The sequence below is a fragment of the Cervus canadensis genome, chromosome 9 (genome assembly GCF_019320065.1).
Source record: "Cervus canadensis isolate Bull #8, Minnesota chromosome 9, ASM1932006v1, whole genome shotgun sequence".
NCBI lineage: Eukaryota > Metazoa > Chordata > Mammalia > Artiodactyla > Cervidae > Cervus > Cervus canadensis.
The window spans coordinates 18,164,641-18,183,071 of NC_057394.1; the positions used below are offsets into that span (position 1 = coordinate 18,164,641).

The 18,431-nt window shown below is 38.1% G+C and overlaps 1 protein-coding gene across 1 annotated transcript in view; it reads right to left on the bottom strand.

Moving 5' to 3' along the window:
- Positions 1 to 7,228: 7,228 nt before the first annotated feature.
- Positions 7,229 to 18,431, bottom strand: part of LOC122447588 (ATP-binding cassette sub-family C member 4-like) — a 337,265-nt gene continuing 326,062 nt past the window's right edge. The window contains exon 31 of the mRNA XM_043478283.1: positions 7,229 to 9,027. Within this exon, the coding sequence (XP_043334218.1) occupies positions 8,989 to 9,027 (39 nt within the window). The 3' untranslated portion in view covers positions 7,229 to 8,988. The remainder of the gene's footprint in view (positions 9,028 to 18,431) is intronic.

Consider the following 18,431-nt stretch of genomic DNA (forward strand, 5'->3'; position numbering starts at 1 on the left):
AAACACAAGGTTGTTTTAAAATAACCACAACATCAATGTCCAACCTAAAAACAATTATCAATCATTTTTAACATCATCAAATACCCTTTTCGTCTTAATATATAATCACTGTTTAATTTGTCCTTTTATCCTTTCCCCGTCCGACAGTAGCTCAGTATCCTGCACTCTGTAAATGTTGTCATACTACTTCACCAGTAGATGGCACTGATAATTGTGACATTAGCTAACAGTTTACACAAAGGAAGACATCATTTGTATGCAATTTGCAATTATAAATAAATATATGAACACAAAAACTGAAAATAGCCTATTGACTGTGTGCATCATGAATAAAAGCTCAATACATTCCAATTTCAAGGAAAAATATTTATGTCAAACAAATTTTATTTTTTTTAAAAAAAGAGATAACATGGGAAGCTCCTGTCATCTTTACTAGGTCAACAATTTTTAGTGTTAAATAATGGAGGCCCTTGTATTTTTATAATTTTCTGTTTAAGAAAAAAAGCAAATTGAATCTATTTGCACAAATGATCTATGTTAAAACTCATTATAAATGTACTATCTGAATAAAAACTTATTTTCCAAACTTGCTCCAGTCTGTTGTGAAGAACAAGGACTTAGGATGTGAGATTTGGATGGAATCTTTAAGCCCATCTAGTTGACCCTTTCTCAGTAACAGCAGACTTATATCACATTATGAAATCTCATAGCAATGTAATGGTTTTCTGTGTAATTTGCCATCTTTCTGCCAGTGATCTCCCCTTCCCTCCAGCCCAGTCCTGCTATAAACATAAACTATTAAAAATATATAATTACTTAATAAAATTAGTTTCTGACTTTGGCATATTTTGTACAATTCATCTAGAAAAAGAAGTTTAAAAAATCATCAACCTGAGAGTATAAGTGAGATCATAATTACAGTCATACTCCAAATCTCAATATTCTGTCCTCCCACCTGCTTAAATACCAGTTCACACAGCCACAGAGGACCCAGTCTACAGGGAGTAGGAGAGGGGTGTCTCAGAGCTGTTTCTTTCTATTGGTATATGAGGATGTCATGTGATTTATCTAAGACCACACGGGCCATTTGTGTGAGATGAGGGTCTTTTGACTCCAGGCTGACAGGATTCTAATCGAACCTGAAGGTTTGTACTTCATATGCAGTGCTAATATGTTCAACACTCTGCTGTTTTAAACAAGGTAAAGTTCTTGTTGTCATAAAGTCTTTAAATTATACCTTTTTTTCCTGCTTGTTACTGGACTATAATATTTTTTTCTAATTCCCATCCCTGTATCAAAAGAAAGCCCTGTCATAAAATTTAACAATCCCAGTTTAAGGCAGCTGAGGGCCTTGTACATTGCTTCTCAAAGCCTGACAAATTTTTGCAAACTGCTTGGAGAAGATGGGGAAGTCCTACCCAGACAAACTGAATCAGAACTCCTGGGGAAGTTGAAGCAGGAATCTTAATAGTAGCAAATATTTCTTCCCCATGATTAACAGTGCCATCTACTGGTGAGATGTAGTATGACAACATTTACAGGGTGCATTTACATTTACAGACACTGAGCTACTGTGGGACAGGCCAAGGATAGAAGGACACGTTAGACAGTGATTGTATATTAAGACGATGCTGAATCTATCTTCTATGAAATAATTATAAATTCAAACACTAAAAGGGCATTTTATGATGTTAAAAATTATTGCTAATTGTTTTCAGGTAGGACATTGATGTGGTTATTTTAAAACATCCTTGTGTTTTAGAGATTTGCACAGAAAACCATTACATTGCTGTGAGATTTCATAATGTGGTTTCAGTCTGCTGTTAGCTGAGGAGGCTCAACCAGATGGGCTTAAAAATTCCATCCAAATCTCACATCCTGATTCGTTGTTCTTCACAACAGGCTGGAGCAAGTTTGGGGAAAAAAGCTTTTATTCAGATAGTACATTTATAATGAGTTTTAACCTGCTAAAGTGTGAATTTTATTTCATCTAGAGTTGAAATAAAATTCAGTGCAATAATGGATGTGAATCTGCTTGGTACAGAGTTTCCTAGACTGATCCATGATCTTAACAGTCAGTTCTTTAACAACAGCAGCAAAAATCTATGCAAGGATATATGTTCTAAATATGTTTATAAGAGGTTATTACCAAAACAAGACAATGTCCCTTTTACAATGGTACAGCACACCTGGGGAGATCAGGAAATAAGGGTATCTCACGTGTCCATATATGATGCCCATGGACAGGTAAGCAGCATGCTGTCTACTCAACTGTGTCACCAGCCTGTATGAGTCATAATTTCAGCACATATTTGTGAGAGTTTCAATGTTCCTTGTATATTAAAACGTTTTTTCTATTTGTCTCATGAATGGCTCTGAAAGACCCACAGTTTTAAACAAAAAGTCAATCTTGTGGCTCTGAAAATAGAAAAAGTTGAACAATTCAGAATGAAGATGAATAATTTCAGCCTTCAGATCCTGAAAAACTGAAAGGTGAGCTATCCAAGATGAAATAAATAATGATTTTCAGAAAAGCCCATTGCAAAAATGTCCCAATGCTGCCAAACATGCCATTTATGTTCTTCTCCCCATTATCATGACACCCTCTGTGCTCCAACAGAAACAGAATAAGTGAAGAGACTTGATGTTGCACCTGATATGAAGTCTGACTCAGCCCAAATGTTAGTGCCTAATAAAGGCAGGGACGTACAATAGAGTTCATTAAGAATGTATTCAGTATATTGTGTTTTATAATACAAAGTGTAAACTGAAAGATGCTTCACTTTATTTTTATGTAGTTTTTATAATTTGTTCTCAACAAAATAGTTAAATTTGTATAAATTAATTACTTGTCCATTATAGTGTATGCTAAATCATATAAACTATAATAAAAAACAATTCAATAAAAATTGAGCATAAAATTTGAAAAGGCCTCCCACTAAAGAAAATCTACATGGCAAACAAACAAATGCAAAGATGTTCAACATCACTAGCCATTAAGGAAATTCAAATTAAAACCAAATGATATACTATTACACGTCCATTAGAATGGCTAAGATTAAAAAGACTGACAAACCCAAGTGTTGGCGAGGATGTCAGGAAGATGGAATTCTCATTTATTTCTTAACACAAGAGACATTTATTCTCTTACAGTTCTGGAGGCCAGAAGTCTGAAATCAGGGGACAGGCAGGTCCACACTCCTTCTGGAGGCTCTACCAGAGATCCTCCTCTTCCGTCTTCCAGTGGCTGTTGGCTTCCTTGACTCCCAGCTGCAGTCTCTCTGCTTCACCATAACGTCACCTTTCCTCCACCTGTCTATCTCTAAAGTCTCTGAGCCTCTCTTACAAGGATATGTGTTATAGCACTTAGGATCCACCCAGATAATCTAGGATGAATTCTTCCTCTGGAGATCCTTACTTAATCACATAACTTACCACATTAGGTAATTTTCACAGGTTCCAGGGATTAGGATACATATGTATCTTTAGCCCACTGTTGTTGCACCTCATTTTATGCTGATTGGTTTAAGTCTTAGGTCATTGCTATCTATAATCAATGGGCCCAGGAGATGGGAGTCCTCTGATGGACCAGGGGTTTGCCACCCCTCTGCCCATCAGGATCACCTCTCCCTCTAGTGATCCTGTTCCATAGCTAGAGGAGTGGCTGGGCATCAGAGAAGCTCCTGAGGTGATCCTACTGTGTAGCCAGGCTTGTGAACCAGTGATTTTTGCAGATCCAAAGTGGCTGCCACTCACTGGGGGTGGCGTGGATGAAAGTTGGGAGGAAATCACAGCCCCCTACAGTACAGTTACAGTTGTGCTGCTGTGCTCTGTTGATTGAGCAAAAAAGTCTTTTGAGGAGAGCTACCCTGGAATCAGAAATATTTTAAACTTAAAATTATATTTTCATGAATCCTGTCTCCTACATGAGTTTGAAAAAGAGCATCACATGTTTTCTCGACATTCCATTTATTTTTGTCTGTAGGTAACAGTAGGTAAACATTGCCTGAGGATTGCCTCCCAACAGTTCTTTGTGGTCCTTGTCCACTGTATGGGAACCCCACATTCATACCCGAGCTGCCAGATTTCCTCTGCCTCCCTTAGAGATGGCAGGGGACTGGAGGGTCATGGTAGGTACAGGGACATCAATAAAGGCAGAGAGTGCTAGGCATTCCTGCTCATTTGTGGTGCCCAGACTCTCCAAAGATATTCTGTAATTGTGTGCATGTGCATGTGTACACACACACACAGCAGGTATGGCTAGCCTGAATCCTGCAGGTAACATGATGAAAGATAACTCAGGATCCTACCTACAGAGTGCAGGTGAGGAGTGGTGGCCAGGTGAACTCACTAGGTATCACCATATTCATATTTGTAAGCAGGATCTCATCCCTTTATTGTTTAAAACTTTTTTGAAGGACTTTATATCATTTTTTAAAATTGAAGTATTGTTGATTTATAATATTATGTTAGTTTCAAGTGGACAGCAAAGATAATTCAGTTATATATATATAATATGTACATAATATATGTATAATATATATTTTTCAGATTCTTTTCCATGAAGGTTATTAAAAGATATTGATTATTGTTCCCTGTGCTCTACAGTAGGTTCTTGCTGGCAGAGCTGGTAGGGGAGGACCAGAGCCTGCAGTGTGGGAACAGAGCCCACGGATACATCAGGACATGGGCAAAGAGGGGACCAGGCTTCCCTTAGAGCAGGGCAAGAGGCCTCTGCCCTGAGCCTCACACTTTATAGAGAACCCCAGTCTAGTCCTCTGCTGACACCCCCCTTCCAGTCCCCATGGGATGAAGCCTCTGAGAGCCAAGGGGACACACCTGCCCAGAGCCCTCTCCTCCAGGTGCTTGCTTGGCAAAGTGTGGTCCACAGAGCACCAGCATCAGCATCCCACATGCCCACAGCAATGAAGGTGCAGAGTCTTAACCATTCGACTGACAGGGGATTACCACTATGGTCTAATTTTAAATATAAATATGGTAATAATAAATAAGGTAGTTGAGCTAACTACATATCCAGTATTGTTCTAAAGTACTGCTTCTCACATCTCAGCCACATGCACATCCCCCTGCAAGCGCAACACTTACAATGGTCTCTGGGCTGTTCAAGATCCCACCCATCCCGAGTGTGGACGTCACTGCAATAGCACATGGCTGTGAGTTTCTAGCTTTCTTGAATTTTCTGTACTTATTTCAGACCTGGTTACAAATAGGTCATGAACTGGTACTAGCTCACAGACCATATTCTGTGACTGTCTCTGATGTATTGAATCTTTGCAACTGCTCTCTGAGAAACATACTACTCCCACCTCAACGTTACAAGGAAACTGAAGCACAGTGGGCTTCCCAATCTTAACAGCCCACAATTAACAGGTAGCAGAACTCATATCTAAACCCAGTCAGCAATGCCCAGAGGAGCCAGTATTTGTCCCTAGAAGGCTGACTCCAGAGCTTGTGCTTCTCCCCATGTGCTTACATCATTTTGACTATATGTTAGAAGAAGAACAGTTATAACTTAAGCCATCAGATGAGAACCTACTCAAATACACCCTTTACAGTCTCTTATCTATTTCCATCCATGCCCATCTTGCTCTCTTCTCTTGGTGGTTAAAAATCACCAAGGTCAGTGATTCCATCCTTTGCTTCTTTGGATGCTTTTGCTCCATCCATCATCCAACCAAAGCAACTGCTCAAGGGCAGATGTTATATTCATTTTCCAGATGAAGAAACTGAGATTCAGAAGTTGAGACTTACCTATGCAAGTAACTAAGGCCACATGGATATATGGTGTCCAGAGACCATTTTGTCAAGGATGGTGCCAGTTTATTATGTTGGTAACTTAGCTGGTTATTTCCTTTCACTCCCAAGTGTCCCAATTGGACACTATGCTCTTTGAACACCCACACTGCTAGCAAGTAGCAGATAAAGAACTGGCATGCAGATCAATGTGACTGACTCCAAACCCAGGGCTTTCTGTTATCCCAGGCTACCTCTTACAATTTCAAAATCATAAAGTTCAGAAAGAATATTTGTTTTCAGTCAATATTCATTCAGCAGTGAGTGTCCCTTATGTGACAGAGCCTGTGCTGCAAGGCTAGCCAGGTGACTCAGTGGTAAAGAATCTGCCGGCCAGTGCAGGAGACGCGGGTATGATCTCTGGGTCCAGAGAATCCCCTGGAGAAGGAAATGGCAACCCACTCCAGTATTCTTACCTGGGAGATCCCACGGACAGAGGAATCTAGTGGGCTACAGTCCATGGGGTTGCAGAAGAGTTGGACACAATTTAGCGACTAATGAACAACAAAAATGTGATAGACATTGTGCTGCAAGATGTAATTAAAAGTAAACAGGGCACAGCTTCAAGTTTTAGAAGCTCGTGGTTTAGCAAGAAAACAAACCACCTATGAATACTCATGGTCAGGGTAGGCTACATAATTTACAGAACCCAATGCAAAATGGAAAAAGAAGGGATCCTTGTTCAAAAATTAAGTATTTCAAGATGTTGAGAACAGGCACTAACCAAGCATGGTTGGGTTTAACAAATGAGATGTGACCAGGGTATCAGAGAAATAAGTGTTAACTAGGATGATGAATGATCTTGAGATTGCTTCCTAGAAGAGGTGACAATTGGACTGACCCTACAAAATGAGGATTTCTCCCCTACATGGACTTTCTCCTTTATTTTTTAAACCATAGGGTATTGAGGAGAATCAGTTACTCAGTCCTTTTAGTTAAACATCAATCACCAAGAGTTTCCATCACAGTACACCCTCATAACCTACCTCTGGAGCTGTTATACATGCCATTAGGGGCATGCAGATGTGCTGTTCAAACCTCGCTTCACGGGCTCGTTGCCCAGCCACTAGAAGGGCTGCTGGTGGGCAACCTTAAGCCACCAGCCTCTCTGGGCGCAGCCTCTGTACAATGACCCAACCAGGTGGATGTATGAAGGCCTGGCCAGTGGGTATGCACAACAAACCCAAAGGTTCATCACATCAGAACTCCCATGGGGTCAGCTCAAGTCATCTGGCCAGTGCTCCAGCTTGATCTTTTCCTCTACCCTATCCCATTTCTTCCCTCTTAATTTCACAAGTGCTGATCCTAATGGCACACTTAATACACGTGCCAATACTGAACTCCATCCAAGCCTGCATGTCAGAGAAGCAACCTGTAACACGTGTCAAAAAACATTCAGTTCTTGGACAGGATTTTTATTTGAAAATACTGTTTACACACATAACATTTATAAATCACTAAGTAAAATATAAAATGGAAACAAGGACTCTCTGTGTGACTGTGGTTACCTTTGGTTTAAAATCCTCAATCTAATGTTTGACTAAAACAAAATTAAGTTTTATGTTAATAACAAAAGAAAATTAATATGTTGAACCATATGAAACTACCATTTTTATAGGTTAAAAAAAGGTTGGATGTAATTTTCACATGGTTTAATCTCATAGTAAAAAGCAATTAGCATTTTAAATTTAGAGAACATTACACTTATGAATAACTCATGGGTAAAAGATATAATGAATAAAATTAAAAATTAGAAAATATCTAATACTATGGTTATTGATCAGTGCCAAGTACCAAAACTTGTAGTTGCAGCTAGAGTCTTAGGGGGAAAAAGTGGGCTTTATGTACTTAACTTTCAACTTAATCACTCTTCTAATATAAGTTTCTAATTTAAGAATTTAGTGAAAAATATCTCAAAGTAAATGAAGAAAAGTTAAAAGAAAGAAAGAATAATATAGTGGAAAAATTAAACCCACCAAAGGATCAATCAAGCAAAAAAACTTATTTTTTGAAAATTAATAGGAAAAACTCATTCAAGATTTTTCAAGAAAAAAAAAAAAAAAAACAAAGCAAAGTCACAAAGTTAAAAAGCAAAGAACAACATAATTATAGATGCTGCAGAGATGAAACATTTAAGATACTATGAATAATTTTATGCCAGTCAAGCTCAAAACTCACAGAAACAAATCCACTCCTAAAGGAATAAAACTTAACCAAAAATGACTCTGTAGAAATAACACACTGAAAAGTACTAAAATAATTACCAAAAATTAACTAGATGTTGATTGTTGTACAATATTGTGGATACAATTAATGCCACTGAATTGTATGTTTAAAAATGATAATATGGCAAATTTTATGTTATCTATACTGTACCATAAAAAAATGTAAAAAAAATCCCCAATCTAGAAGACAATCAATGATCATGTCTGCTCTTCATTATCAAATGCCCTCGAAGGGTTCCTATTTTGAGAAAGCAAGTTTTCTCTCCCTTATCTTTTAAGAAATAAAATGAAATATTGTCCTTCTGAATCTTAATCACATATCTTCTTTTTGGGGGGCACCACTCTCCCCTGTAATATTACTTAGAGTATATCTTTTGTTTTTCCTATCAGTTTTCTCTGCAGTATTGTAACCAGAGTTCTTTGGTTGGATAATTGATCCTAGTTATATTAAAGGCAGTTGTGAAACAAAACAGCAACTTTATGGTCTTCAAGTAAACAGAATCCTTGATATAACTGGAAAGTAATATGTAATTCTGGGAACTGTAAAAAAAAATCTGTGACAAATTTGCTTTATAACTTAGAAAATGACCTAAAGTTCTGGACTCTCTCAAGGCACAAAACCTGGGAGACAGCTTTTGTTGGTGGCTTGCTTCTCTGATTTGGATAAGGAAAAAAATAGTATAACCTGTAAAAATAATAAGTCATTTTGTAAGAGTTTGAAATCACTGTGTGAAGTTGGAGAGAGATAAATCCAAATAAACAAACATCTTGTATGTGTATTTACACATATTTGTTGCTGGTATAAAGAAGTGCGATATAGTTTATGCAGGGCAAATACTGTTGGAGAAATGCCTTCAGAATAGACTTGACTTCACAGGAGGATCACAGTGCTATCTGAAAAATTGTTGAGATTAAGATCTGTCCATTGGAAGCATTCATAACCACATGGTCACTGAGCATCATCTGGATAATTCCTTTGGAAGTACACCTGAAAAAAAAGAAATAAAAACAACATGCTTAAAAGCTGCAAAGTCCCTCCTAAAGCAATGCATTTCTAGGGTCACTTCTTCATGTGAAGCAAATCATAACACTAATGGAGGCACAATTTTTAAGCCCAGCAATGTGTTTATTCTATGAAGGATGTAGCCCCATTAAAATCCTTAGTGGGACTGGGCTGAATGCCAAACATGATTCCCTTGAGTTCTGATCATTCTGATTCACAGATAAGCTTTAATCACTAATTGATAACCAAAATCATTTTACAGAATTAAAACATGGAGATAAATTGTAAACAAGATGACAAAGAGGCTGGGAAATCTAGTGTCTGCATGAGGGTTTCTCACTTTCACACAAAAATGAGCACCATCAATCTGGATGTTAATATCAGGTTTGCCAGGCCTTTGAATTCTTGAATTTTACCAATTTCTAGCTGAACTGGAAGAGATAGAGGTTTTCTGATAAATGTATAATCAGAACATAAAGGAAGTGAAATGCTGTCAAGTCTGTTCCATAATCATCAGTTTTTGTAGTTTCACCTTATCTTGGTTTCTTGACAAATGCACATAACAAAATGAAATAATGTCAAGACTTGTGAGCTCTTACCTCTAAATGTGTTTGGGTGAAAAAGAACTTCAGTCATTTTTTTCCCCAAATAAGAACATGTAAAGTTTTGTTTGAGTGTTTAAAACAGAAAATGTGCCATCTATCTAAAGCTGACTCATGTCATGAGCTAGGTTGCTAAATCATGTGACTCCATATTCATTTTATAAAACCTGATTCTAAGTCCATTTGTAGATGCTATCAACAAAGTTATCATGAGAGATAGTGGGTTTCACATATGAAACAGAAAAGCTCTGAGACACCTACCTTTATATTAGGTGTACTTTTTCTTTTGTTATTTGCACACTTGCTACTCCCTAGATAGCACTGCATATGAAATGCCACATATCAAAAGGTCCCTTAAGTTAAGGAGAAAAACAAGAAATTCTTCAAGAATGTTTAGGGCCCATAGATGAAATCTGAGGCTAGTTCCATTACAAATGCAAGGATTTAAAAAACGGGTGGGGGGCGATGCTTTGGACCCAGTGGTTCAGAATCCACCTGCCAGTGCGGGGGACACAGTTTGATCCCTAGTCCAGGAAGATCCACATGTCATAGGGCAACTAAGCCCGTGTGCCATACCTACTGAGTCCACATGTCTCTACTACCAATCCCGTATGCCACAACTACTGAAGCCAGTGCACCCTAGAGTTCATGCTCTGTAACAAGAGAAGTCAGAAAAGCCTGCACACCACAACTATAGACTAGCCCCCTGCTCACCACAACTAGAGAAAGCCTGTGTGCAGTAATGAAGACCCAGCATAGCCAAAAATAAATAGATAAATAAATAAATAAATTTAAAGTAACAAAAGCAAGCCCTTTTGAGATGGTATTGTTGGAGGCACTCAAGTTGAGGGGCAGGCCCCCACAGGAGCTTCTTTCTCTGTATACTCTGAGGTGGCAGGGTCCTGCCTGCATGAGCTCCAGGGGTGGGTATAAGCTGATGCTGCCACATCAGACTCCAGAGGCAGGCACAGACAGGTGCCACTACCACCTCCAAGGGTCCTGTGAGTTGGTGCAGGTCACTTCCCCCACCTTCTTTGAAGCGTGCATGGCTCACCACCACTACCGAGGCACCCATGACTGGGAGCCAAGTGCCCTCCTGGGAGAGTGCACATGCCATACACCCACACAACTGCACACCCCTATTAAGGGGAAAATAGCCAGCATATGCTGAGGAAATAGATGGCAAGCATCAAAACCTAAAACAGTCCTCCCACCAAAAAAAAGAAAAAAACATTAAATCCACAAAAGCTACACAGGGACACTCCCACATATAAATAACCGTCTAAGACAACAGTAGATAATTGTTTCACCTAAATTCAGAGTAAGAGAAACATAAGCAAAATGAAGAGGAGGAACCACTCTCAGTTAAAAGACCAGGAGAATTCCCCTGAAGGAACAACGAAACAGATCTCTTCAGTCTAATAGACAGCAAGCTCAAAAGGAGCCAATGAAAATACTGAAGGAATTAAGAAAGGCTATCAACAGAAATGCAAATTACTGGGAAAAGGAACTAGAAACTATAAGGATTCAGGAGAATGCATTTGCTGAGACTAAAACTGAGCTCAAGGCAATGAAGAGCAGAATGAATAATACAGAATAAAGAATAAGTGACCTGGAAGATCAAATAACGGAAATTATTTAATCAAAACAGCAGACAAAAAGCCAAATGAAAAATTAAAGCAATATAAGGAAGCTATGGGATAATATAAAGCAGGCCAATCTATATATAATAGGGATTCCAGAAGGAGAAGAAAAAGAAACGGGGGTTGAAAATGTATTTGAAAAAATTATGGCTGAAAACTTCCTAGATACAAGATGCACAGACAGCCCCAAACAAGATGAACCCAAACAGTCCTATACCAAGACATATTATGATAAAAATGGTAAAAGTTAGAGATAAAGAGCAGATTCTAAAGACAGCAAGAGAAAAACAAAGAGCTCATTTAAGAGAACTCCCAAAGGCTATCAGCTGATTTCTCTACAGAAACACTACAGGCCAGAAGGGAGTGGCAAAATATATTGAAAGGATTGAAAGAGAAAAAAAATCAACTCAATGGACATGAATTTGAGCAAACTCCAGGAGACGGTGAAGGACAGGGAAGCCTGGCTTGCTGCAGTCCATGGGTCACAAGGAGTTGGACAGGACTGAGTGACTAAACAGCAATACTCTACCCAGAAAGATTGTTTAGAATGGCAGGAGAAATAATTTCTCAGAAAGCAAAAACTAAAGGAATACAGCAATACTAAAACTATCCTAAAAGAGATATTGAAAAGTCATCTCTAAATAGAAAAGAAGCAGGAAGATATAGGAAGGAGGAAATCACAATTGAAAAGTAAATCACTTAAATTAGTGATACTACAGATCAAAAAGAAAAGAAAAGAAAAAAAAACTTTGTGAAAGCAATGATAAACACAAGGAACAGCAAAAAGATAAACATGAAGATGTAAAAAGGGACATTAAAATCATATTATGTGGGGAAAAGTGTGAAAGTGTTAGTTGCTCAGTCATGTCTGACTTTTTGCAACCCCATGAACTGTAGTCTGCCAGGCTCCTCTGTCCATGGAATTCTCCAGGCAAGAATACCAGAGTGGGTTGCCATTCTCTTCTCCAAGGGATCTTCCCAACCCAGAGGTTGAACCTGGGTCTCCCAAATTGCAGGAAGATTCTTTACCATCTTAGCCACCAAGCAAGCCCAAATATGTGGGGAAGGAGAAAAAGAAAATGCAAATTCTTTCTCTTATTTTTAGAATGTGTTTGAGCCTATCTGACTAACAGTCTAAAGCAAGCAGGTATATAAAGGGGTTAACATACTTGAAAAACAGGGCAACCACAAGTCAAAAGCATACAATAGAATCACAAAAAAACAAAAAGAAAAGAATAAAATAAAGCATAAAATAAAGTTAAATCATTAAACTATGAAAAGAAAAACAAAAATAAAAAGAAAGGAACAAAGAAGAAGCAAAGAAACCTGGTGGGTTACAGTCCATGGGGTCTCAAAGAGTTGGACATGACTGAGCGACTTCATACACACACACACACAAGGCACAAAATTAACCTCAATAAATTTGAGTATAGAAATTATTTCAAGCATCTTCTCTGACCACATGGCATGAAACTAGAAATCAACTACAGGAAAAGAAACAAGAAAAAAAGATTACATGGAGACTAAATAACACACTACTTAAAAACCAGTGGGTCAATGAGAAAATTAAAAAAGGAAATTAAAAAATATCTTGAGACAAACAACAATAAAAACGTTAACTATACAAAATCTATTTGGATTGGATTGCTCAGTTGCTCAGTCATGTCCAATTCTCTGTGGCTCTATGGACTGCAGCCCACCAGGCTTCTCTCTCCGTGGGATTTTCCTGGCAAGAATACTGGAGTGGGTTGCCATGTCCCCCTCCAGGGGATCTTCCCAACCCAGGGATTGAACCTGCATCTCCTGTGCCTCCTGCATTGCATGCAGATACTTTACCACTGTATGGGGCTTCCCTTGTGGCTCAGATGGTAAATAATCCACCTGTAATGTGGGAGACCTAGGTTTGATTCCTGGGTTGGGAAGTTCCCCTGAAGAAGGGATAGGCTACCCACTCCAGTATTCTTGGGTTTACCGTGTGGCTCAGCTGGTAAAGAAACCTCCTGCAATTCAGGAGACCTGGGTTTGATCCCTGGGTTGGGAAGGTCCCCTGGAGAAGGGAAAGGCTACCCTCTCCAGTATTCTGGCCTGCAAAATTCCATGAACTTTATAGCCCATGGGGTCCCAAAGAGTAGGACATGACTGAGCAACTTTCTTTTTTTCTTTTTTTTTAATTTTTTAAAATTTTTTAATTGAAGGATAATTGCTTTACAGAATTTTGTGGTTTTCTGTCATACACAATTTGAAAATAATTTTTTTTTATTTTATTAGTTGGAGGCTAATTACTTCACAACATTTCAGTGGGTTTTGTCATACATTGATATGAATCAGCCATAGATTTACACGTATTCCCCATCCCGATTCCCCCTCCCACCTCCCTCTCCACCCGATTCCTCTGGGTCTTCCCAGTGCACCAGGCCCGAGCACTTGTCTCATGCATCCCACCTGAGCTGGTGATCTGTTTCACCATAGATAGTATACATGCTGTTCTTTTGAAATATCCCACCCTCACATTCTCCCACAGAGTTCAAAAGTCTGTTCTGTATTTCTGTGTCTCTTTTTCTGTTTTGCATATAGGGTTATCGTTACCATCTTTCTAAATTCCATATATATGTGTTAGTATGCTGTAATGTTCTTTATCTTTCTGGCTTACTTCACTCTGTATAAGGGGCTCCAGTTTCATCCATCTCATTAGGACTGATTCAAATGAATTCTTTTTAATGGCTGAGTAATATTCCATGGTGTATATGTACCACAGCTTCCTTATCCATTCATCTGCTGATGGGCATCTAGGTTGCTTCCAAGGACATGACTGAGCAACTTTCACTTTCACTTTACCACTGAGCAACCGGGGAAGTCCCACAAAATCTATGCTATGCAGCAAAAGCAATTCTTAGAGGGAAGTTTATAGTCGTACATACCTTCATCAACAAAGAGAAAAATCTCAAATAAACAACCTAACCTACCACCTAAAAGAGTTAGAAAAAGAAGAACAAACAAAACCTAAAATCAACAGAAAGAAGGAAATAATAAAGATTGAAGGAAAATAAATAAAATAGAGATTTAAAAAATAGAAAAAAATCAACAAAACCAAGAGCTAGTGCTTCGAAAGAGTAAACAAAATTGACAAACTCTAGCCAGGCTCACCAGGAAGAAAGGAGAGAGAACCCAAACAAACAAAATAGAAAATCAAAAAGGAAAAAATCTCAACTGATACCACAGAAATACAAAAAACCATAAGAGAATACCAATTATATGCCAACAAATTTTGCAATGTAGAAAAAATGGACAACTTTCTAGAAACACATAACCCAACTAAAACTGAAGCAAGAAGAAATAGATAATTTGAACAGATAGATCACTAGAACTGAAATAGAATCTATATTTTAATAACTCCCTACAGACAAAAGTCCAGGACCAGATGGCTTCACAGCCAAATTCTACCAAACATACAAAAAAAAAAAAAAACCCTATACCAATTCTTCTCAAATTCTTCCAAAAGATTAAAGAGGAGGGAATGCTCCCAAAAACAGTCTATGAAGCCACCATCACCCTGATAATAAATCAGACAAAGATAACACCAAAAAAGAAAATTACAGGCCAAAATATCTGATGAGTCTATTGGTAGACATAAAAATTATCAACAAAATGTTAGCAAATTAAATAAACCTACACATAAAAAAGGTCATACACCATGACCAAGTGGGTATGGGTATGGTGACCAAGTGGGTATTCATTCCAGATTCATAAGGATGGTTCAACACATGCAAATCAAGATTATATACCATATTAACAAAACAAAAGTAAAAAAAAGAAAAAAGAAAAAACACCTGATCATCTCAATAAATGCAGAAAAAGGATCTGATAAAATTCAACACCTATTCATAATAAAAACTCTTACTAAAGTGGGAATAGAGGGAACATATCTCAACATAATAAAAGCCATTTACAACAAACCCACAGCCAATATAATACTCAATAGTGAAAAGCTAAAAGACTTCCTGCTAAAATCTGGAATAAGACAAGGATGCCCATTCTCACCACTTCTTTTCAACATAGTATTGGATGTTCTAGCCACAGTTAGAAGACAATTAAAAAAAATAAAATGCATCCAAATTGGAAGGGAAGAGGTAAAACTGTCACTATATGCAGATTCCATGACACTATATAAAGAAAACCCTAAATACTCCACACTAAAACTGCTAGATCTAATAAATGAATTCAGCAAAGTAGCAAGATACAAGATTAACATTCAGAAATCGCTTGCAATACTTTACACTAACAATGAAATATCAGAAACGGAATACCTTTTAAAACTCACACCAAGAAAAAAGAAAAGAAAAAGAAAAAAACTTGGAATAAACCTAACCAAGGAGGTGAAAGACATACGCTGAGAACTGTAAAACACTGATAAAGGAAATTAAAGATGACTGAAATAAATTGAAAGATATTCTATGTTCTTGAATTAGAAGAATCAATATTGTTAAAATGGCAATACTATCCAAAGACATCTAAAGGTTTAGTGTGATCCTTATCAAACTACCCATGACATTTTTCTCAGAACTAAAACAAATAATCTAAAAATTTATATGGAACCACAAAAGACCCAGAATCGCCAAAGAAATGTTGAGGGGAAAAAAAACAAACCTAGAGGCATAACTGTCTCAGGCTTCAGATAATACTCCAAAGCTACAATAATCAAAGCAGTGTGATATTGGTGTGAAAATAGCATAAAAATCAATGGAATAGAATAGACAGCCCAAAAATAAACCCACATACCTACTGTCAATTAATCTTCAAGAAAGGAAGTAAGAATTTAAAATGGGGAATAGACAGTCTATTCAGCAAGTGGTGCTAAGGAAGTTGGACAGCTGCATGCAAAGCAATGAAGGTAGAACACAACCTCACATGCACAAAAATAAACTCAAAATGACTTAAAGACTTAAACATAAGACATGACACCATAAAATGCCTAGAAGAAAGCATAGGCAAACGTTCTCTGACATAAATCATACCAATGTTTTCTTAAGTCAGGCTCCTAAGGCAATAGAATTAAAAATTAAAAATAAACAAATGGGACCTAATCAAGCTTACAAGACTTTGCACAGCAAGGGAAATGATAAAACAAAACAAAAAGGCAGCCTATAGAATGGGAGAAAAATATTTGTAAATGATGCAACAGACAAGGGCTTAATCTCCAAAATATACAAACAGCTGATACAACTCAACAAAATAAAAACATGCAACCCAACCAAAAAATGGGCAGAAGATCTTAATAGATATTACTCCAAAGAAGACATGCAGATGGCCAATAGGCACCTGAAAAGATATTTGACATCAATAATTATTAGAGAAATGCAAATCAAATTTACCACCTAACACTGGTCAGGATGTCCATCATTAAAAAGTCTACAATTAAGAAATGACGGAGAGGGTGTGGAGAAAATGGAACCCTCCCACACTAATGGTGGGAATGTAAGTTGGAATTGATACAGCTACTATGGAAAACAATACAGAGGTTCCTCAGAAAACTAAAAATAGAATTACTTTATGATCCAGCAAACACATTCCTGGGCATATGCCCAGAAAAAACTAGAATTCAAAAAGATACATGCATGCTTATGTTCATAGCAGCAGTATTTACAATAGCCAAAACATGAAAACAGCCTAAACATCCATCGACAAAGTAATGGATAAAGAAGATATAGTATTGTTGGGCATACACACCAAAGAAACCAGAACTGAAAGAGACACACATATGCCAATGTTCATTGCAGCACTGTTTACAATAGCTAGGACATGAAAACAACCTAGATATCCATTGGCAGACAAATGGATAAGGAAGTTATGGTACACATACACGATGGAATGTTACTCAGCTATTAAAAAAAAACACATTTGAGTCAGTTCTAGTGAGGTAGATGAAACTGGACCTTATTATACAGAATTAAGTAGGTCAAAAAGAGAAAAACCAATACGGTATATTAACACATATATATGGAATTCAGAAAGATGGTAACAACGATCATATATGCAAGGCAGCAAAAGAGACACAGATGTAAAGAACAGACTTTTGGACTCTGTGGGAGAAGGCGAGGGTGGGATGATTTGAGAGAATAGCACTGAAACATGTATATTACCATGTGTAAAATAGATGGCCAGTGCAATTCAATGCATGAGGCAGGGCACTCAAAGCTGGTGTTCTGGGACAACCAGAGGGATGGGGTGGGGAGGGAGATGGAAGAGGGGGTTCAGGATGGGGGGACACATGTGCACCTGTGGCTGATCCATGTCTATGTATGACAAAACTACCACAATATTGTAAAGCAATTAGCCTCTGATTAACACAAATAATTTTTTAAAAAAGATGTGGAACTGATTACTGGCTGGATCTGTCTCTCTCCTTTTGATTCCCCCTTTTATCCTCCTGGCCACCTCTGCCTCCTTCCTCCCTCTTCTCTTCTCTGTGTAACTCCGTGAACATCTATGAGGGGTCCAGACTATAGAGAGCACATAGAGAAGTGATTACTGGCTAGCTTGCTCTCTCCCCTTTTGATACCCCCTCTGCTCCTCCTGGTCAACTCTAACCCCCTCTTACCTCTTCTCTTCTCCATGTAACTCTGTGTACTTCTCCAGGTGTCCCTCACTGTGGAGAAACTTGTCATCATTAACCTAGATGTTTTATCATTGGTGCTGTATAGATGGAGAAGTCTTGAGGTTACCATAAGAATAAGACTGAAAACCAGAGGCAGGAGGCTTAAGTCCAAATCCTGAGAACACCAGAGAACTCCTGAATCCACGGAACATTAAATGATAGAAGCTCATCAAAAGCCTCCATACCTACACTGAAACCTAACATCACCCAAGGGCCAACAAGCTCCAGAACAAGACATACCACACAAATTCTCCAGCAGCACAGGAACATAACCATGAGTCTCAATATACAGGCTGACCAAAGGCACATCAAACCCACTGACATCTCAAAACTTATTACTGGACACTTAATTGCATTCCAGAGAGAAAAATCCAGCTCCACCCACCAGAACACCGACACAAGCTTCCCTAACCAGGAAACATTGACAAACCACCCATACAACCCCACCCACAGTGAAGAACCTCCACAATAAAGAGGAACCACCAACTGCCA